Below are 23,048 nucleotides of genomic sequence, written 5' to 3' on the forward strand. Positions count from 1 at the left end.
CACAAAAACTCAGCAAAACGCACGCTAAAACGCTGCGTTTTGCGACGCATGCGTCCTTTTTGGCCGAAAGTTGGACGCAAAAAAAATGCAACTTGTTGCGTTCTCTGCGCCCAGCGCTTGCGGCCATGCGTCGCAAAACGCAGCACAATGCATGTCCATGCGCCCCCATGTTAAATATAGGGGCGCATGACGCATGCGGCGACGCTGCGGTGCCCGACGCTGCGGCGCCGAACGCTAATGTGAACGTAGACTAAGCCAAAACCAGGAGTGGGTGATAAATACAGAAGTGGTGCATATGTTTCTATTATACTTTTCCTCTAATTGTTCCACTCCTGGTTTTGGCTTACAAGTACTGATGTAAAATACTGACCAAATACTGCTAGTGTGACGCCAGCCTAAAAGTGGACACACGGATGACACACTGATGGTAAAAGTGGACACACGGATGACACACTGATGGTAAAAGTGGACACACGGATGACACACTGATGGTAAAAGTGGACACACGGATGACACACTGATGGTAAAAGTGGACACACGGATGACACACTGATGACATGGTATCATTTTTTCCTATACGTCTTTAAACACTGCCGTGTGAATGAGGCCTTATTAGAATTACAAAAAGGAAATTGCAGACTCTCTGAGAAATGATTTCCAGAATTGGTATAAGAGGGCAGGAGCTCTTGATGCACCGCTCGCCATCCTGGGAGCCACCAGACACAACACCTTGATGCCAAACTGCAATGTGGCAATTCTGGGAACCTGTAACGCTGACGGCGGCTTTAGTTTCCAGTCCTTGCGATACTGATCCAGCAGGCAGCTAGTGGGACTCGTTCCAGCGCAGGGACACGGGGGGCTTCTCAGCGTGGTCCCCGTGTGCTATCGCCCCCCATACCATGCCCCCCTCCCCTGCAGGAGTCACACTCACACGGTGCAGCCTGGAGGGGAGGGCTTGGGAAAGTAAGCTGCTCTTCCACAGGGCTGGCAGCTGCTGCCAAGGGGCGGGGGAAGGGATCCAGTCTCCGGAGATTACAGGGAGACAACAGTACGAGGAGTGCTGCTAATAACACCCGAGCCGGTGCCCCTGACTGACAGCTGACGGGCTTCCAGCAGCTCCTTCTCGCACTCCGTGTCCGGCTGCTGCCAGGTAAGCTCCTCACCCCTGAGGCTTGGCAGGGACACCTGTTGCCCGGCCGTGTGTGTGCTGGGTGTCCTGTTACCATGTGCTTGTGTTGTCTGTGCAGGTTGCTGGGGGCAGGTCCTGGCCGGGTCCTGTGCAGGTTCTCAGGGCACCTGGTGGTCAGTGCAGACATGGGGCAGCTCTGTGACTGGCACCACCTCTGCCAGTGTGACTGAGGGAAGTTTCCAGTGCTGTGAGCAATGCCAGGTATCAGTAGCACCTTGTGCCACATCACAGATGGTCCTCAGGTCCCCATGGCGTTTTTGTGGGCACATTTTCAATTTTCCTTTATTTTTCATGCCCAGCCCCCAGTGTTATCGGTGGCGGGCATCTTTACGTGTCATTCTGTCAGTGACATATTTATTATTTATGTTATATTTGCTACAGATACAATAAAGAATGAAAAGCAAAGACTGGTGCTGTGCACCTCATACTGATGGCTTCCGGCCTGAAAGTTCTTAGTATATGGTCCTGTCAAGAATTCTTGGTGCCATACTTGTGCACCACTGCTGCCCTCTCAGGTTCTCACACTAAGACCTCCTGAATCTTAGGGACCACCTCCACACTGTGACCCACGTTTCCAAGGAATTGGAGTCCATGTACCAAATGCTGTAAAGCATTCTAAGTGAATGGAGCATTTCTGTGCCCAACATTAGGGGCCCATAGGCATCCACCACAAGCCTCTCAGGAAAATGGAGCCGTTCATCATAGCCACCAATCAGATGTCAGCTTTCATATTCCTAAAGTACATTAGAAATGAAAGCAGCGCTGTGGTTGGTTGTTGTGGGCAACTGCTCATCTCCTATTTTAAACACTTTTTTCTTTTCTTCATCTCTTCTTCACCAGTAATAGAAGTAATAGACCTCTTAGGGCGTCTGCTCTAAAGACGCCCGCGTATCTTTTTGAGCATATTGCCAGCGCTTTTGATTGAAAAAATGATAGAGGTTTCCTCAACATTGAATGAAGTTAAAAACAGACGCTAAAAAAGGGGAAAAATACTGTTTCCTGAAATGTCTCCCTCTTGAAAAAATGAGTGGGTTTGCGCATCAGAAAAAGATGTTGGGTTGTGTGCACATACCCTTAGGGTCCCTTTACACTCAGTGTTTTTTGGTGTTAAATACTGTACACTGTAAGGGTATCAGCACACAGTGTCTTCTAGACTCCAAGTATTCACCAAGTTTTCCAAGCTGATGATGCTTCAACTAAACCCAGCAGTAATTTTCCTTAATTGTCTATGGTGTGATTTCCACCACTTTTGCGGTGGCTCTGCTTCTATGGTTGTTTTTTTCTAGAATTTAAACATTAAATGGCAAGCAGCTTCCAAGTGTAAGCCGCACAAAGAATAGACATCCCAGCGCTTTTTACCGCAATGCTGCATTCGGATAAGAGAAATGACAAAAGACAGGACATATGCACAGCAAGTTGTTTTTACATTGATCTGCATATTTTTTTTACCTCTTTTTCATGTGGGTTCCATTGTACACATGCCCTAACTTTCAAGTGTTTTTTTTAGGGTTTTTATGTTTGTTGTTTTTCTGTCATCATATAAACATTTGTGAAAAATTAAATGCCTGGAAAAAATGCACTAACAAGAAAACACTGCAAAAACACAGTCATTTGAGTTAGTGCGTTTTATTTCCTTACTGACCTAAAACTAACATTTGACAGCAATAAAAAATGCAGCAAAAAGCAACAGGAAAACACTTGGGCCCTGATTTAACTAACAGTCTTAGGACTCTGTCAGAGGGACGTGCAAATTGGCCCGAGATCGGAACGCAGTGGACAGGCTGGCGGCTCTCCTGACCGGAGTGTGAAAGCTTCATATATTATTATACAGCTGTCACATTTGGGTCGGGAGAGCCGACGGCCACTCCGTGCACTGCGTTCCGACCTTGTCTGATTTATATGCCCATCTGACTGCTCCCTTAGCCAGAATTCTGGTGTAAAAATATTTGAAATGTTGCAAAAATGTTGTGCTTGTAGCATTCTTATCCCAGTCCCCTGACTTTTTAAAAATTTGGTGGATATTAGTTGAGAGTTCTGAGCTGAGCACCGCTGACCTGCTCATTACTGGAGTGGCGTAAATTACGACAAATGCTCTCCAGACTTCTCCTTCCTGCACATTTGTCAATTGTGCCCCTGTGGGTGTGCTATCAGCAGAGATGAGTGATGGCGCCCCTAGACTTGTCACAAAGATTAAACATTATTTTTACTGCAGTAACAGTTGTAATGAAGGGATCTTTAAAAAACATTATTAGGAGCCTGTTAAAGCTCTCCTAATAATATTATATGGGTAAATCCCATTGACAGGTTCCCTTTACGTGTTTGTCAAAAATACCCTGATCACATGGTGTGACTCCCAGAGATCATCTGTAATCTGTGGGGAAAGTGTTTAATTGCCCTGCAGACTAAACACAGGGGAAATTAACATTAAATGATACCGTCCATGTAATGTGATTCTCCGGAGAGTCAGAGACTTTCCCCACTCCATCTAATTGATAGATCCCCTATAAAAATCCCAATGCCTCAACGGGGTATTTCATAATGTTTGCATCTTGCAGCGTACTAGGTAATCCTACTGGGTGATGGTTTTTCTCACGAATGTCTAGCTTTATCTATTTTCCTGGGGCAGATATCACATGCTGCTGTGCTGCACAGAATTCTCCGCATGTGTATCTGTATTTTAAGTAAGGCGTGTGATCCTCTTATTCAGAATAACCGGCCATGGCGTTCTGAGTTTAGAGAGGAGGTAATGAAGCATGCCAAATTGACTATTTTAACTTGTGCAAACATTATATAACTGAATGTGCCTTTGTCTTACAGATGTAGGAAGATGAAACACTCATCAGAATAAAAAGCCTCACAGCTTTCTGTATACTTTTCTGTTTCAGCTCAGGGATGTCCCATAATTTCAGGTAACAAGCCACAGTCGCTGGGAAGGAATACTATGGTGATTGTATGCTCCTCGATTTGAAAAAAGGATTTTATAAAGATATTTTCCAAGATATCATCATGGAAATGTCACAAAAGCAGCCAGTTGGGTAAGTAGCACATCTGCTCTCACAGCATTCATACCTGGCTGGGATAGCAAAGAAATAGACGTGATGCCCTGTATCACTGGTGCTATAAACAGGTGTATAACGCTGCATTGTGTCTGACAGCTAGATAAGTCTCATTTGAGTTTATTATTTAAGAGAAAATTTAAATGTGTCTTGTAATGTAGATGAGGCAACAATCATGTATCAATTGGTTCTCAATAACACTGTGTCCAATATGCGGTACTTAGTGGATTGTCTTTACATGAACCTTACAAAAAATGCTGTTTAGTGTTTTTATATATTGTACATTTATGACACCATTGAAATGCATTCCTGATGTGTTTAGGATCTGTGTGATATGAGCCTGCAATAAAGTCATGTACATGGGGCCTTACATTTGAGTTTATATTTGCCAATGAAGCTGTTTAATATATGGTCAATGTGATAAACATTATATTAGCATAATAGGTGCTGGGATCTATTTTGTGGCCACAGTGGTAATTCTATCTCTCCTAATCAATGTCATAACTGAAGGTGGGAAATGATTGTTGTTCAGATATGTGTTAACAGATTCCTTAAAGGGAACCTGTCACCTGAATTTGGCGGGACCGGTTTTGGGTCATATGGGCAGGGTTTTCGGGTGTTTGATTCACCCTTTCCTTACCCGCTGGTTGCATGCTGGCCGCAATATTGGATTGAAGTTCATTCTCTGTCCTCCGGAGTACACGCCAGCGCAAGGCAATATTGCCTTGCCCAAAACTGGTCCCGCCAAATTCAGGTGACAGGTTCCCTTTAAAGGGGTTGTACACTACTTGGGACAAACTCTTCTCAATCCACGTTTACAAATAACACTTCTACTAACCTCCCATGCCGTCACCGTTCCAGTGGTGTCGGCACTGTGTCTCCTGGCAATCACGCATCAGTATGATAACACGCAAACACTGTTGCCAATCAGAGGCCATTTCTCTCTAACCGCCTTCAGAGATATCACATACATCTGCAGCGCCCCAGAGTCCTGGTCGTTGCAGTACTGATGCCCCGCCGCTAAGGGGGGCTATGGTACGTCTGATGGCACTGAAGGAGTTCACCTGACCAGGTATCACAGACACCAATACACTTCACAGTCTGGCCTCCAGGGGGAGCTAAGGGTGCTATGTATTAGGCCACTCCTCACAATCTGGTAAAACTGGGGGTTAGGCAGGAAGTTAGAGAGAAGCTGACTGGGAATCGAACAGGCAGCACCCTGTGGCAGAGGGTGTTGTGGGGAGAGACTCAGGGGGGTCCCTGTCAGGGGTGGGATCCTGACAGAGGCCTAGCGAACTGAGAGAACGTTACGGGACCGCGCCTGCACTAGATAGTGGCGGTGCCCTAAGAAAGGACGAGAAGCGAGGTATATTGTGCTGAGTGAGAAACGAGATCAACGCAACAAGGAGAAATACCAGTAGGAGTCGTGCTGTAAGACGAGGCAACATCCTACTGAGGCGCATAGCCGGTGGCCGGAACGCCGAGGAAGTACTAGGCTCCAAGCAATACTTCAAACCTACGGCAGGACAGTCAGATATAGGCGGGCTGTCTCACGCAAATCACCTGCGAAGACATAGGGGGCAACAACAGGAGAAGGGTGTCACTAGGGTCCAGGAAGAGCTCCGAGCCTACCCATCATACGGGTGCGTCCTAGCCATATCATCTGGGGGACGAAGAAGAACATCAGAATCGAGTTGTGAGGGAACACGAGAAACAGACACAACAGTTGTGGGGACTATCCCGTAAGCACAGCAGGGGAGGACCGCAACACACAAGCGCTAGAAGGTAGGCACAGATTTCCACCTGCAAAGGGAACTCTGTAGGTGCCATCGGACCGGCCGGACTTGCGCAGCCTGGTTAACCGTATTCCGGACTGAGGATCCTGAAGCCTTCAGTAAAGAGGTAAAGAGACTGCAACCTGGTGTCCTCGTTATTTACTGTGACCAGCACTGCACCGCACTACCACCACCATCCACACCTTTCATTGGGCGCCCCTCAGCAGGGTCACGGACCGGGTCTAGCCACCGTGACAACCCCAGAGCAGAGACTCAGAGACCCGGTACCGGGTACCCCTCGGCCCTGCGGCAGTGGGGGCGCTGCACATCCAGAAGAAGATAGAGAGCAGCAGCGCTCACTCGGGATGTAAGCGATGTGTTCTAAGGCGGGAAGATTAGCTATCATCTATCAGTAATGATGAAGGTTTGGCGTGTGGGCCCACTTGAAAGTCTGGGTCTCCATGTATGACTTAAATATACGTCATATGTCATGAATGGGTGGATGGTATGCAAGTGAAAAAAAATTAAATCAAAATTTTGAGTATTAAGTATGAGCTCAGAAATACATGCACTTTAACTGTTTGACATGCTATAAATTAGATTATTAATGGTTGTCTGAGTTCTGCCATGCTAAATGAACTTGGGTTTGCAGATCATCAAGGGCCGCTGCTGGCAGCTCCCTTTGCAATTGCTGGAGTTCGGAGATGTTGTAATCCATGATAGCATGTTTGGACCTCTCAGTCTGCTCACAGAAACATCAGCAACATGCGGTTCTGGCTTTGTCTTGTTGGAAAACAGCTTCTGGAGCACTGCAGAAATGGCCACACAATTTTGACAACCAAATCATTTTAATGCCTTTTCAAAGGAGCGTCACACAGGTCCTACTCCTGGGATTATGGTCTGAGGTGGCATAGTTTTAACACCAGGCACGTTAACAGCTCTGCACTACATTGACTGGGTATAGCCATTTCTCCAAAGTGTCCAAAGAGCTATTTTTAAAAAAAAAAAAACAACCCCAGACGATGTTACTCGTGCTACTGAGAGCAGCCTACGTAGCCTAAATGTTCTACTACGGCCCGCAGTGTCTCAGACTTATTTCCCATCAAGCACATCTGGGAGCTGATAGGTCAACAATTTCAGGAAGCTACCAACATTGGAACATGATCATTTGCTTGCCCAGGTGCATTCAATGTGGCAGAATATTCCACGGGCAACAATTAGTACCCTCACTGATAGCAGCCAAGGCCAAGGCGTGTTAAGTGTGTGTATTTCTGCACGTGGCTCAAAACTGAATAAATTAAGATAGTTTGAAAATGTTTTCCCTGTTTTTTCATCATTTGCATGTCATTAACATATCTAATAATCCTGTGATTTTCATTCCTCCATGACTTTTCCTTCTTGGTATTGCAATTTCAGTGTTGAGGAGTGTAAATAAAAAAAATCCACTTACTTCTGAATATTGTGATCTTACTATAAGTGTGTTGATGGATAGGGCTGGCATTTAAGGTGCCCAAACACATTAGACTGGCTCAACTCTCCATTTTTGTGAAAACTTCAACATGCTTGATCCTTTCATTCTCAATGGAGATACCGGTAATCTGCTATCAAAGTTGTCTGGCAGTAAATAACTTGGCACTCAACTTGTGTATAGTGATGATTTTAGAAATTAAATATTTATTACTTGGATAGCAGTCCAGCATAAACGTTTCGGTCAAAATAATGAGACCTTCCTCAGTAGACCGACTGCTTGTCTGATGTAATGGATAAAGTCTAGGTCCTATGTATTGGAATGGAATGGACCTCTAGAAAAAGGCGATTTCCCAGGTAAGTAGGGTGTGAACGTATAGTTCTCCAATATTGTGGTAAGAATGGAAGCTAAGGTAGCCACAATAGGTAATTGCACCGTAGTATTAAAGAATGGGATAATCTCCAATGTGTTAGCCTGTAGCAGTGTGTTCCTCACCATAACAGATATACGTGTTGTATATATTGGCAGATGGTTGTTAGTGCAATGGCACAGAATCTATTACTTAAGGTCTCCTTGTGAGTCCCGTCAAAATAGGTGCCAATGTGGCCCCGGCTCCAGTATGTTATGGGTAGACAGGGCCGGACTGGGACTAAAATTCAGCCCTGGCATTTGAAGTTACACAGGCCCACTTGTCGCATGGTGACTGTATAATATCTTTGTACACTTGTAGGTTACAAGAAGTGAGGGGAGTGTAACACGACTATATGACATATAATCACAGCTGTATCCAGCATTACAGCTCAGCCCCCATAGAATGTAATACAGCACAGCCCCCATAGAATGTAATGCAGCCAGCCCCCATAGAAAGTAATGCAGCCAGCCCCATAGAATGTAATACAGCCAGCCCCCATAGAATGTAATACAGCCAGCCCCCCTAGAATGTAATGCAGCACAGCCCCCATAGAATGTAATACAGCCAGCCCCCCTAGAATGTAATGCAGCACAGCCCCCATAGAATGTAATGCAGCACAGCCCCCATAGAATGTAATGCAGCACAGCCCCATTGAATGTAATGCAGCACAGCCCCCATAGAATGTAATGCAGCACAGCCCCCATAGAATGTAATGCAGCACAGCCCCATAGAATGTAATGCAGCACAGCCCCATTGAATGTAATGCAGCACAGCCCCCATAGAATGTAATACAGCCAGCCCCCATAGAATGTAATACAGCCAGCCCCCATAGAATGTAATACAGCCAGCCCCCATAGAATGTAATACAGCCAGCCCCCATAGAATGTAATACAGCCAGCCCCCATAGAATGTAATACAGCCAGCCCCCATAGAATGTAATACAGCCAGCCCCCATAGAATGTAATACAGCCAGCCCCCCTAGAATGTAATACAGCCAGCCCCCCTAGAATGTAATGCAGCACAGCCCCATAGAATGTAATGCAGCACAGCCCCCATAGAATGTAATGCAGCACAGCCCCATTGAATGTAATGCAGCACAGCCCCCATAGAATGTAATGCAGCACAGCCCCATAGAATGTAATGCAGCACAGCCCCATTGAATGTAATGCAGCACAGCCCCATTGAATGTAATGCAGCACAGCCCCATAGAATGTAATGCAGCACAGCCCCATAGAATGTAATGCAGCACAGCCCCATAGAATGTAATGCAGCCCCCCAATAGCCCAACAATCCAGTTATCACTCATTGATATATATATAGCCTCCCGAGGAAGCGATCAACGCGAAACGTGCGTCGGGGCTTCATTTTTGTGGACACCTTGCATGGAATTTTGCACTAATGGGTAAGCTTTGCTTATGGGTTATGGCTTAGCCATACTTTCTCTTCCGGGCATATTGCAATAGGGGGTGGGTAGTTGGTTATTGGGGCTTTTCCTCCGGTTTTGTGGACTGGCCATTGTGCCATTAAAAATAGACTTCTCTTGCTCCCCTTTTTCTACCCATAGTTATACATCCCCAATTTGCACTTTTTTGCCCGTCTCTGAGTGGTATTATACTTAGTAGCTGCAGTATTACACACATTAACTGCGGTTCTATCATTCTACCCTTGTCACATGATTTGATGTGCATATTCCTATGCTGGTGTACTTATGAGTCATACACCTCACCCTCAAAATACCAGTGTTACCTTTGTTTTGTACTATGTTAATAAATCTATACTTTTGCATAACAAATTGATTATGCTGTGTATTTCCTGCTTTGGGGCAGTATGCTCTCTTGAATTTATATAGTATATATACATATATATATATATATATATATATATATATATATATATATATATATATATATATATATATTAAAAACACTCTACTCACCTTCCCTCTTGCCCCACGATGCTCCTGGCTCTGGTCTCAGCAGCTGCAGTCTGCCCGGCCACACAGCAGGTGCGCGATGATATGATGTCATTGCGGATCTGTAGTGTCAGAGGCAGAGCGGGGAATGATGGGAGAAGGAGCGTCAGCAAATGCTCTCTCCTCCATCATTGCATTCAACTGTCACGGCGTCTACGACGCCGGTATAGTTGAGTGCAGGGCGGGGAGTGTGCCAACAGCGGGGGGAGTGCGCCGACAGCGGCACACTCGAGCGGCCCACTACTGCCACCGGCCCTTCTGGCATTTGCCAGAACTGCCCGATAGCCAGTCCGGCCCTGGATGGCGTGCATCAACGCGGTGACCCAACCAGCGGTGGACACCGCGTTGATGCACGCCATCTACCCATAACATACTGGAGCCGGGGCCACAGTGGCACCTATTTTGACGGGACTCACAAGGAGACCTTAAGTAGATTCTGTGCCATTGCACTAACAACCATCTGCCAATATATACAACACGTATATCTGTTACGGTGAGGAACACACTGCTACAGGCTAACACATTGGAGATTATCCCATTCTTTAATACTACGGTGCAATTACCTATTGTGGCTACCTTAGCTTCCATTCTTACCACAATATTGGAGAACTATACGTTCACACCCTACTTACCTGGGAAATCGCCTTTTTCTAGAGGTCCATTCCATTCCAATACATAGGACCTAGACTTTATCCGTTACATCAGACAAGCAGTCGGTCTACTGAGGAAGGTCTCATTATTTTGACCGAAACGTTTATGCTGGACTGCTATCCAAGTAATAAATATTTAATTTCTAAAATCATCACTATACACAAGTTGAGTGCCAAGTTATTTACTTTCTATATGTTTACTGGTGTGGGCAACCTATCTTGAGCACCGACACAGCTGTGCCACGATATACTTCACAGTTGTCTGGCAGTGGCTTACTTCCCTCTCCCCATACAGAAAACTGTGCATTCATTTGCATTGAGAGTTCAGTGTTGTATTTAAAAGTCGGCTGCTCATTTTAATGCAACGATACCTTGCATTACATATTTTCTTAGTGGCAAAAAACTGCACCTCTGTATGAATACAGTTGCATACATTTGACTGAATGCTGCGTGAATTTAGCCTAAAAGAACATTAGTATCTGCACTGTTTTTGAACGGTCATTCCTACTATTTTATGGGTTCTACAAAACGTTTCCTGTACAGTCTTTTACTGTTAGCACATTTGTTTTAAACACAATAGGTTTTTTTTTTTTTTTTTTTAATTTTAAGACTGTTTCAAGTGCTTGAATTGCACATTGACCGAGAGACACAGAAATAACTTGAAGCTCTTTAGGAAACAAAGCTGACATTGTATAGAGAACTACATTCATATAGAAGTTGCACCTGCTCCCCACAGTTCATGAGTTCTTAGCCCTCCCAAATATAGAATCAATATGTCAAAGTCTCTACGTAAGGCCGGGGACACACTTAACGTATAATAAAACGGTCCGTTTTTCACGGACGAGAATCGCACAAATGTTTCCAAAACAGTGATCTGTGTGCAGTGCGAGGATGCGATTTCCTCGCATCAAATGATCCCTTTGACATCCGTGTGACATCCGTATGGCATCCGTATGCCGAGATTTTCTCGCAGGCTTGCAAAACCGACATCTAATGGATTTATGGGCTCAAATGTTCGTTAAAAAATATATACAGTATATATATATATATATATATATATATAGATATGTCATTGAGACACAAATATATATATATTCTGTATTTATATTTCATTCAGCGCGATATCTGTGAAAAGCCGGTAATTCAATTGCCGGCTTCTCATTTCTCCTTCACAAACCCGACAGGATATGAGACATGGTTTACATACAGTAAACCATCTCATATCCCTTTTTTTTTGCATATTCCACACTACTAATGTTAGTAGTGTGTATGTGCAAAATTTGGCCGCTGTAGCTGCTCAAATAAAGGGTTAAATGGCGGAAAAAATTGGCGTGGGCTCCCGCGCAATTTTCTCTGCCAGAGTAGTAAAGCCAGTGACTGAGGGCAGATATTAATAGCCAGGAGAGGGTCCATGGTTATTGGCCCCCCCCGTGGCTACAAACATCTGCCCCCAGCCACCCCAGAAAAGGCACATCTGGAAGATGCGCCTATTCTGGCACTTGGCCACTCTCTTCCCACTCCCTGTAGCGGTGGGATATGGGGTAATGAAGGGTTAATGCCACCTTGCTATTGTAAGGTGACATTAAGCCAGATTAATAATGGAGAGGCGTCAATTCTGACTCCTATCCATTATTAATCCAATTGTCTGAAAGGGTTAAAAAAGACACACATTATTAAAAATGATTTTAATGAAATAAACACACAGGTTGTTTTAGTATTTTATTGTTCTCTCAATCCATCAGAACACCCTCGCTTGGCAAAATAATAAACTCACAAGATACATACCTTCAGATGAACTGTCACGTCCCACGAAGTAATCCATCTGAAGGGGTTAATTATTTTACAGCCATGAGCTGCGCTAATGCACTCGCTCGTGTCTGTAATCCCCGGGTAATGAAAGGAAATCTGAGTGATCTGTACTTACATTGAGTTGCGGTGATGCGCCCTCTGGTGGATGAACTCATATGAACTCGAGCGTGGGAACTTTTCCAAGGCTCCAGTTCATGAGAACATCCACCAGAGGGCGCCTCACCGCAACTCAATGTAAGTACAGATCACTCAGATTTCCTTTCATTACCCGGGGATTACAACCACGAGCGAGTGCATTAGCACAGCTCATGGCTGTAAAATAAATAACCCCTTCAGATGGATTACCTCGTTGTACGTGAAAGATCATCGGAAGGTAAGTATCTTGTGGGTTAATTATTTTGCCAAGCGAGGGTGTTCTGATGGATTGAGAGAACAATAAAATACTAAAACAACCTGTGTGTTTATTTCATTAAAATCATTTTTAATAATGTGTGTGTCTTTTTTAACCCTTTCAGACAATTGGATTAATAATGGATAGGAGTCAGAATTGACGCCTCTCCATTATTAATCTGGCTTAATGTCACCTTACAATAGCAAGGTGGCATTAACCCTTCATTACCCCATATCCCACCGCTACAGGGAGTGGGAAGAGAGTGGCCAAGTGCCAGAATAGGCGCATCTTCCAGATGTGCCTTTTCTGGGGTGGCTGGGGGCAGATGTTTGTAGCCACGGGGGGGCCAATAACCATGGACCCTCTCCTGGCTATTAATATCTGCCCTCAGTCACTGGCTTTACTACTCTGGCGGAGAAAATTGCGCGGGAGCCCACGCCAATTTTTTCCGCCATTTAACCCTTTATTTGAGCAGCTACAGCGGCCAAATTTTGCACATACACACTACTAACATTAGTAGTGTGGAATATGCCAAAAAAAGGGGGATATGAGATGGTTTACTGTATGTAAACCATGTCTCATATCCTGTCGGGTTTAGGCAGGAGAAATGAGAAGCCGGCAATTGAATTACCGGCTTTTCTATAGAACACCGCTGCGTATTTCTCGCAATGCACACGCATGGTCCGTGTGTAATCCGATTTTTTCGCGCACCCATAGACTTGCATTGGCGAGTCTCGGCCGAGATACGCTGACAATCGCAGCCTGCTGCGAGTTCCCTCGGATCCGAAATACGGTGGAGAAAATATCGGATGATGGGAGCTGGACCATAGATTAACATTGGGCTGAGTGCTATGCGATTTTTTTTATCGCATGGCACTCGTCCGTATTACGGTCTAGTGTGACCCCGGCCTAAAAGGCCTGAGCTAGACATTCTGCAACATTGATATAATTAGTTACATGCTTCTCAAAGTATGGTAACATTTTCAGAATATTTTAGCTTACTAAAGGACCCAAAACCAAAGTTTGAAAACAGATAAAAGTGTAGCTGTAAAATGAGCAAATACGATTTCCATGTATTGCCAAAGATTTTCAGCAATATAGATATTTGTATGAACGCATGGTGGCATTAGTGCACATATCAGAGAGGAACCCAATGTAGCTGCTATGAGATGGAGGCCCAGTCCAGACTGGTCTCTGCACCATTTATATTGCTACATCCTCTAGATCAGTAGTTGTTATGTTGGAAAGCCTTTTTTTTTTCCAGACAAGAAAGCATTCTTGTTATGAATAGTGGCCTCAGCAATGAGACCGCCATCGATCCCACTTTTATCATCTATCCTATGGATAGGAGATAAATGTTCTTAGTGGACCAACCCGGCAACGTCAGCTGTCTAGAGTTTATGTACTCCCATTAAAGATTAGGACCGAATACTAATATCAAATAAATTACAGGCTGCAAACTACTCGGACAACCCGTTTTTAATTGCTATATTCCACTTATAAAATAACATCAGCCTATACTCACCGCCGTTGCCATTCCTGCAATGATAGCACTGGCTTTCCCGGTACTTATTATGTGTGCCCTGCACCCAATAGGTGGTCACATACAATAGCTCTCACTTTCTTCGGACGTAACAGACATTCATGCCGTTGTCAGTTTTGTCCAAAGAAAGTGAAAGTGGTGCAACTGCTAATTAGCTGCAGGGCTCACATGACATAACAACGTCACGCTAGTCAGTGCCGTTATTGCTGGAACGTGCCGAAACCGGAGGTGAGTATTGGCTGTTGTTATTTTAGAAGTGGATAATAGCAATTGAGAAGGAGTTGTCAGAGCAGTGGACAAACCCTTTAATGCTGGCTGCAGACTAGCGTATGAAAACTCGACTGACATGAAAAAACCGACATGACTGGCTCAGAATGCAGATCCGTGGGCTCTTCTGACTATATCAAACAAGTTCAGGAGCTGACAGTTATTTACATGCACAATTCTGGTACGTAAATAGGACCTAAGTAATGCATGCTGCAGTTTTTTTATCTCACAGATGGTTGGAATGAGAGAAAAATCATTCAACTGAACAGCCCCATTGAATACTGTGGTTATAGTGAGAAGCCCATTTATTTCTGTGAGGCTGCCATCCTGAGAATGCAAAAAAAGTAAATCTATTTTCGTTTCACACCGGTCATGCTGACATTTTTGGTAGTCTGTCAGGGGATCCAAGATTTCTGACAGTAATAATAGCAGTCTGCAGCACTATTCTTACCATCAGAAATACCAAATCTCTCCACCCCCTGACTTCAACTGGGGTCTATCAAGGCTTGAAAACATGTCTGAAATACAGTAGCTGTCATCATTTTTTGGCACTGACTGGGTCCTCAGAGAGTAACGGTCGTTTTATTATTTTGTTTCTTTCATAAATCAATAGTACGTGACTAATAAGGAACTTTGTAATATATCTTATTAGAGAAATATGCTTATTTCTCCTCCTGGACTGATCAATCATAATTTTCAATTCACAGGTAAAAATCTCTCTTCAGTGAGCACAGATTTTCCCATTAGCGAGAGAGAAAATGATAGTTGGTGCTTATTAAATTCTGCACAGATGGCGACGACCCTGGCACACGCTGCAAACACGTGCAAACGTTTGTTGAAAAAATCCAATGTACCCGAAGATTTCATCCACTATAAGTTTATGCTTAAAACATACAACACTGCCCTTCACCTCTCCAAACAAACCTATTTCAACACCCTCATCACCTCACTATCCAATAACCCTAAACGTCTCTTTGACACTTTTTGTTCCCTACTCAATCCAAGAATGCAATCTCCAACCATGGATCTCCAAACTGGCTAATTACTTCAAAGAAAAAATTGACCATATCCGACAAGAAATTTTGTCCCAATGTCCTCATTCCAAGCACTGTCCTCCCTTCCCCACTGCATCTAGCTCACTCTCTGATTTTGAAACCGTCACAGAAAAAAAAGTAATCAGGGTCCTTGCATCTTCTCACTCTACTACTTTCACCAGTCACCCCATTCCGTCACATCTCCTCCAGTCCATTTCCATTGCTGTCACCACTCACCTAACAAAAATATTCAACCTCTCTCTATCTTCTGGTATCTTTCCCTCCTCATTTAAGCATGCCATCATACATCTATTACTTAAAAAACATACCTCGACCAAAACTGTGCCGTTATCTATAGACCTGTCTCTAATCTTCCCTTCATCTCAAAACTCCTGGAACGCCTGGTCCACTCCCGTCTCATCACTATTTCTCAGATAACTCTCTTCTCGACCCTCTACAATCCGGTTTCCTCTCTTTACACTCTACTGAAACTGCCCTCATTAATGATCTACTAACAGCTAAATCTAATGGTCACTACTCCATGCTAATTCTCTTGGATCTCTCTACAGCATTCGACGCTGTGGATCATCAGCTCCTCCTCACTATGCTCCGCACCATTGGCCTTAAGGACACCGTTCTCTCCTGGTTCTCCTCCTATATCTCTGACCGCTCCTTCACTGTATCTTTTGCTGGCTCTTCCTCCTCTCATCTTCCCCTTACTGTTGGGATTCCTCAAGGATCGGTCCTAGGCCTCCTCCTCTTCTTTTTGTATACTGCCTCTGTTGGACAAACAGTCAGTAGATTTGGTTTCCAGTACCATCTCTATGCTGATGACACCCAATTATTCACTTTTTCTGATATCATGCCTGCCTTTTTAGAAAACACCAGTGATTGTCTTACCGCTGTCTCTAACATCATGTCCTCCCTCTATCTGAAACTGAACCTGTCAAAAACTGAACTCCTTGTGTTAACTCCCTCAACTAACCTACCCGACATTTCCATTTCTGTGTTTGGTTCTATCATTACTCCCCAGCAATATGCCCGCTGTCTTGGGGTCATACTTGATTCCGAGCTTTCATTCACCCCCATATCTGATCACTGGCTCGCTCTTGTTATTTGCACCTCAAAAACATTTCTAGAATTCGACCCTTTCTTACTTTCGACTCTGCAAAAACTCTCACTGTTGCTCTCATTCATTCTCGTCTGGACTATTGTAACTCTCTACTAATAGGTCTCCCTCTTACCAAACTCTCCCTTCTCCAATCTGTCTTGAATGCTGGAGCCAAGATCATATTAAAGGGAACCTGTCACCCCCAAAATCGCTGGTGAGGTAAGCTCACCGGCATCAGGGGCTTATCTACAGCATTCTGTAATGCTGTAGATAAGCCGCCGATGTTACCTGAAAGAGGAGAAAAAGACGTTAGATTATACTCACCCAGGGGCGGTCCCGCTGCGGTCCGGTCGGATGGGTGTCTCCGGTCCGCTCCGGCGCCTCCCATCTTCGTTCCATGACGTCCTCTTCGGATATTTACGCCGCGGCTCCGGCGCAGGCCTACTTTGTCTGCCCTGTTGAGGGCAGAGCAAAGTACTGCAGTGCGCAGGCGCCGGGCCTCTCTGACCTTTCCGGCGCCTGCGCACTGCAGTACTTTGCTCTGCCCTCAACAGGGCAGACAAAGTACGCCTGCGCCGGAGCCGCGGCGTAAAGACCCGAAGAGGACGTCATGAAACGAAGATGGGAGGTGCCGGAGCGGACCGGAGACACCCATCCGACCGGACCGCAGCGGGACTGCCCCTGGGTGAGTATAATCTAACGTCTTTTTCTCCTCTTTCAGGTAGCATCGGGGGCTTATCTACAGCATTACAGAATGCTGTAGATAAGCCCCTGATGCCGGTGAGCTTACCTCACCAGCGATTTTGGGGGTGACAGGTTCCCTTTAATCACCAATCGTTATACCGACTCCTCTACCTTGTGCCAGTCATTACGCTGGTTACCCATTCAATCCAGAATCCAGTATAAACTTATTACCCTCATACACAAAGCACTCCATGGCTCAGCACCAACCTACATCTCCTCCCTCATTTCTGTCTACCACCCTACCCGTGCCCTCCGTTCTGCTATTGACCTGAGGTTAACATCCTCAATAATCAGAACCTCCCACTCCCGTCTCCAAGACTTTTCACGTGCTGCGCCATTTTTTGGAATGCACTACCCAGGTTAATTCGATTAATCCCCAATACTTACAGTTTTAAGGATGCCCTAAAAATGCATTTGTTCAAACTGGACTGCCGCCTCAACGCATTAACCTAACTATCCCTGTGTTGTCCATTGAAAATTTTTACCATAACCAGGTTCCTCGTATCATGTTACTACATGCTTTATGCATTAAATAGCCCTCTGTGTCTGTACTGTTACATACTTAGGCCGATAACCAGTTCATGCAGAATTACATGAACACCTGATTCTTACACTATGGCTGGTCCGAACAAAGAAAGCAATTGTTGCCACCCACCTTTTGTGTCTTCCCTTTTTCCTCATAGATTATAAGCTTGTGAGCAGGGTCCTCATTCCGCTTGTATCTGTTTTGATCTACCATATATACTCGAGTATAAGCCGACCCGAGTATAAGCCGAGACCCCTAATTTTGCCACAAAAACCTGGGAAAACTTAATGACTCGAGTATAAGCCTAGGGTGGAAAATCTGCAGCAGCTACCGGTAAATGTCAAAAATAAAAATAGATACCAATAAAAGTAAAATTAATTGAGACATCAGTAGGTTAAGTGTTTTTGAATATCCATATTGAATCAGGAGCTCCATATAATGCTCCATACAGTTCATGATGGGCCACATAAGATGCTCCATACAAATACACCCCATATTATGCTCCATAAAGTTTATGATGGGCCCCATAAGATGCTCCATATTAAAATATGCCCCATATAATGCTGCACAAATATTTATTTTGTCCCCATAAGATGCTCCATACAGACATTTGCGCCATATAATGCTGCACAAATGCTGATTATGGCCCCATAAGATGCTCCATAGACACATTTGCCCTGTATAATGCTCCACAAATGTTGATTATGGCCCCATAAGATGCTCCATAGACTATTATGCCCCATATAATGCTGCACAAATGCTGATTATGGCCCCATAAGATGGTCCATACAGACATTTGCTCCATATAATGCTGCACAAATGCTGATTATGACCCCATAAGATGCTCCATAGACTATTATGCCCATATGCTGTTGCTGCGATTAACAAAAAAAAAAAAAAAAAGACATACTCACCTCTCGTCGCTCAGGCCCCCGGCACTTGCTATAGTCACCTTTCCCATTCCACTGCCTGGCGCCGCTGTGTCTTCCCCGTCCTCCACACTGACACTCAGGCAGAGGGCGCGCACTAACCACAACATCGCGCCCTCTGACCTGAGCGTCACAGGCAGATGACGCGGAAGACGGTGCCCGGCAGTGGAATGAGGACAGGTGAATATCTCCGTACTCCCCCTCCCAATTCTCACCTGCTCCCAGCGCGGTCCCTGGCAGCTTCTCTGATGGACTCTCCAGGTGCGGCAGCTCTTCCAGCTTTGAGTGGTTACTGGTATCGCTCATTACAGTAATCAATATGCGGCTCCACCCCTATGGAAGTGGAGTTGCGTCCATATTCATTACTGTAATGAGCGGTACCATGTGATTGCTCAAAGCTGGAAGAGCGCCGGAGAGTCCATCAGAGATGCAGGGACCTCGCCAGTAGCGGGTGAGTATGTCACAGCCGCCGCTCCCCCTCCCCCCGCCGACCCCCAGGGACAATGACTCGAGTATAAGCCGAGAGGGGCACTTTCAGCCTAAAAAAATTGGCTGAAAATCTCAGCTTATACTCGAGTATATACGGTATGTTTTTTTTATGCTGTAATGTCTACTGTCTGTACAAGTCCCCTCTAAAATGTAAAGTGCTGCGGAATATGTTGGCGCTATAGAAATAAAATTATTATTAAAATTATTATTATTATGGACAACTGTCATTTAAAGGGAATCTGTCATATTCATGAGCTCTGTATAACCTCATCCACACCACTGATTGACAGCTCTCTGCCCATATAGAAAGAAAGCTGCCAACCAGTGGTAGTGGCGGGGTTATACACAGAAAGCTGCCAATCCGTTGTGGGCGAGTTTATACAGAGTTCAGCTTTCAGAAAACTGAATCTGCAGCAAATAAAACAGGGATTTTATCAAAATTGCAGCAAGTAGCTGAACAATTGACACATCACTGGACTCATGGTCTCTGCCCCTACATCAGGCTGCTCTCAGATCGGTGGCAAAAACCTGCTGCTAGATTCCCTTTAAGTAGAACTTACAGCAGAATATCTGTGTCTTCTGATACTTTTCAAGTCTGGCCAGTCTTTAAGATTTTTGTTGTGTGTATATTTATCCTAAGCTGCTATATATATTTTCTTCATCTTTGCACACCCCACATAGAGTTTTGATGACTATGTAAGATGCCCGAGCAGGCTAGTTGGGGCCTGAACGGCTGCTTCTGCGTGTTCTAGCACCCTACAGGAAAATTGTGTCCCATACCCAGTGTGCTGTTAGGTGTGGGGTGCACTCACTTGTGGGCTATAGGCCTCCACTGACTCCTGGCTTCCATCTTCAGGAACCACCTCACACAATACAGGGATACCAAGTGCTTTTCAACAGTCAAACTTTTACTGAACAGTCATTACAGTGGAGCATGTGGGATAGGGCACAACAGGTCAGTCTTTCCGTCAGGTACCCGCCATATTTTCAGTTCTAGCACTCGACCCGAGTGCATCGTCCGAGAGCATCTCTTTTCCTTCTGTCCCCACTACCTCTAGGGATCCTTCTCAAACGGTGGCAGTGCAATTCCATCATCCTCCGCCTTTGAGGATCTGTGTCCATTTTCCATTTTAGACCTGCAAATGCGATGTGCCCAATGGCCCCAGTGACAATCTCGAGGTCCCAAGCCTGATGAAGGCATCCAAATGGAGGAGTTGTATGGCAATCCACTGCCCTGAGTGATAGCCCCATGTTGGCCCTAGCAGCCTACTATACTTGAACTCCACAAATAACTTGCTTACACCTTCCTCTGCTCCTAACCACCCATAACCAGGAAGTACTTCTCCTTTTATTAAAGGGAACCTGTCACCCCCCCCCCAGGCGTTTGAAACTAAAAGAGCCACCTTGTGCAGCAGTAATGCTGCATTCTGACAAGGTGGCTCTTTTAGTTCTGGGTGCTGTAACTGCAGAAATAATCCGTTTTGTAATTTGTCAGAAAATACCTTTCTTCAGTCCTGGAGGCAGGCGTTTCCCCCCTGCTGTAGACGCCACACAGCCATCACTCAAGTCTTCTTGGCGCTGGGCGCCGCCTCCTCAGTGCTGTTTTGAAATGAGCCGGCACCTGCGCTCTTTTCTCCTGCCTTGGGCAGGCACAGTGAGCGCTGCCCGTCCTCACATGCAGTCCAGCTGACTGCGCTTGTGCGGCCGCCCTGCCTGTGAATCCCAGCCCCGCAGTGTCTTCTGATTTATTCACATTGCGGCGCTGGGATTCACAGGCAGGGCGGCCGCACAAGCGCAGTCAGCTGGACTGCATGTGAGGACGGGCAGCGCTCACTGCGCCTGCCCAAGGCAGGAGAAAAGAGCGCAGGCGCCGGCTCATTTCAAAATAGCGCTGAGGAGGCGGCGCCCAGCGCCAAGAAGACTTGAGTGACGGCTGTGTGGCGTCCGCAGCAGGGGGGAAAGGCCTGCCTCCTTGACTGAAGAAAGGTATTTTCTGACAAATTACAAAACGGATTATTTCTGCAGTTACAGCACCCAGAACTAAAAGAGCCACCTTGTCAGAATGCAGCATTACTGCTGCACAAGGTGGCTCTTATAGTTTCAAACTCCTGGGGGGGGGGGGGGGTGACAGGTTCCCTTTAACACTATTCCCCTCCCAACTGTGGGCCTGTACCTAACACTATTCCTTATTTATTTCCTATCTTCTACAGTATATTTCTAATAATCCGTGCTTCTATATATATATATATATATATATATATATATATATATATATATATATATATATATATATATATATATATATATATATATATATATATATATATACACTTATGTTAATATACACTATCTTGGGGTTTGGCCTGCTATTCTACACATTACCATAATATATTACATACGGATTATACACATACATATTAAATACATAAAACGCATGACACTGTTCACAATTCAGGGTAGGGACAGCGTAAGACAGTCCACATCGTCACAACTATACATGTACTCATACTTGTGATAAACAGGTTTATAAATGGAAATAGAAGAGATGTTTTGGGGGTTCAGTATGTGTCGTACACCACGTGTAGTATTGACCTTGCTCTGGCATAGAAATCTATGATCTCCCCTGTGCATTTTCTGCCAACAGACTCAAACGTAAAGTTGCTGCATGAATGCACACTAGCTGAGGATAAAGGAGCCTTGTTTAGTACAGCAGGTGGAGAGGTGTGTTGCCATCATTCGTTCTGCAAAGGAAAAACCTTTTTAAATTTAGTTTTGTTTTTATAGACAGTAAGCCAGAATCTTCCTGTAGTCCCTTTCATAAAATTGTAAAACGTCTTTTGAGTTTCATGGCACAAGACCAGATGCCATTAATGAGCATAGTTGAAATTGGCACAACAATTCATCATTGAAGACATTTATTCTAATGTTCAAGGGGAACTGTCCCCAAAATCTAACAGCTCACTGTTTTTTCAAAGCTGTTTTTATTTTCAGGAAATGTTTCTCTGCTTGACAATTTACAGTATCTTAATATTTGTTCAAAAATTGTTCAGGGTTAACACATATAAAGGGGTAACCTATTTTAAATATGGTAGATTTTCATAGACACTTCTGCAGCTGTCCCCTTCATTTAACTGGGTTGTACAGAATTCTATTCACCATGCTCCATTTAGATCTCCATTTTGATGTAGGCAATGGAATTTTCGTTAGTCGAAATCTCTGAAACAAGTCTGCCATGAGAGAACTCAACCTTAAGGCTATGTGCACACGTTGCGGATTTGCCTGCGGATCCGCAGCGGATTGGCCGCTGCGTATTCGCAGCTGATTTCCATGCGTTGTACAGTACCATGTAAACCTTTGGAAAACCAAATCCGCTGTGCACATGGTGCGGAAAATACCGTGCGGAAACGCTGCGTTATATTTTCCGCAGCATGTCAATTCTTTGTGCGGATTCCACAGCGTTTTACAACTGCTCCTCAATAGGAATCCGCAGGTGTAAAACCGCAGGTGAAATCGACACAAAAAATGCAGGAAATCCGCGGTAAATTCGCAGGTAAAACGCAGTGCGTTTTACATGTTTATTTTTCAAAAACGGTGTGGAAAAATCCGCACACGAATCTGCAACGTGGGCACATAGCCTTAATGTTCAGTTTCTTTACAATCTGACATGGTCACTACTGAGTAAA

General features: G+C 44.8%; 1 protein-coding gene across 2 annotated transcripts in view; it reads left to right on the forward strand.

Moving 5' to 3' along the window:
- The first annotated feature begins 962 nt into the window (after positions 1 to 962).
- Positions 963 to 23,048, forward strand: part of COBL (cordon-bleu WH2 repeat protein) — a 957,553-nt gene continuing 935,467 nt past the window's right edge. For both annotated transcript variants that reach the window (XM_077269351.1, XM_077269353.1), the window contains exons 1-2: positions 963 to 1,150; positions 4,075 to 4,224. In XM_077269351.1, the coding sequence (XP_077125466.1) occupies positions 4,142 to 4,224 (83 nt within the window). In that variant the 5' untranslated portion in view covers positions 963 to 1,150; positions 4,075 to 4,141. The remainder of the gene's footprint in view (positions 1,151 to 4,074; positions 4,225 to 23,048) is intronic.

Source organism: Ranitomeya variabilis, chromosome 6 (genome assembly GCF_051348905.1).
Source record: "Ranitomeya variabilis isolate aRanVar5 chromosome 6, aRanVar5.hap1, whole genome shotgun sequence".
NCBI lineage: Eukaryota > Metazoa > Chordata > Amphibia > Anura > Dendrobatidae > Ranitomeya > Ranitomeya variabilis.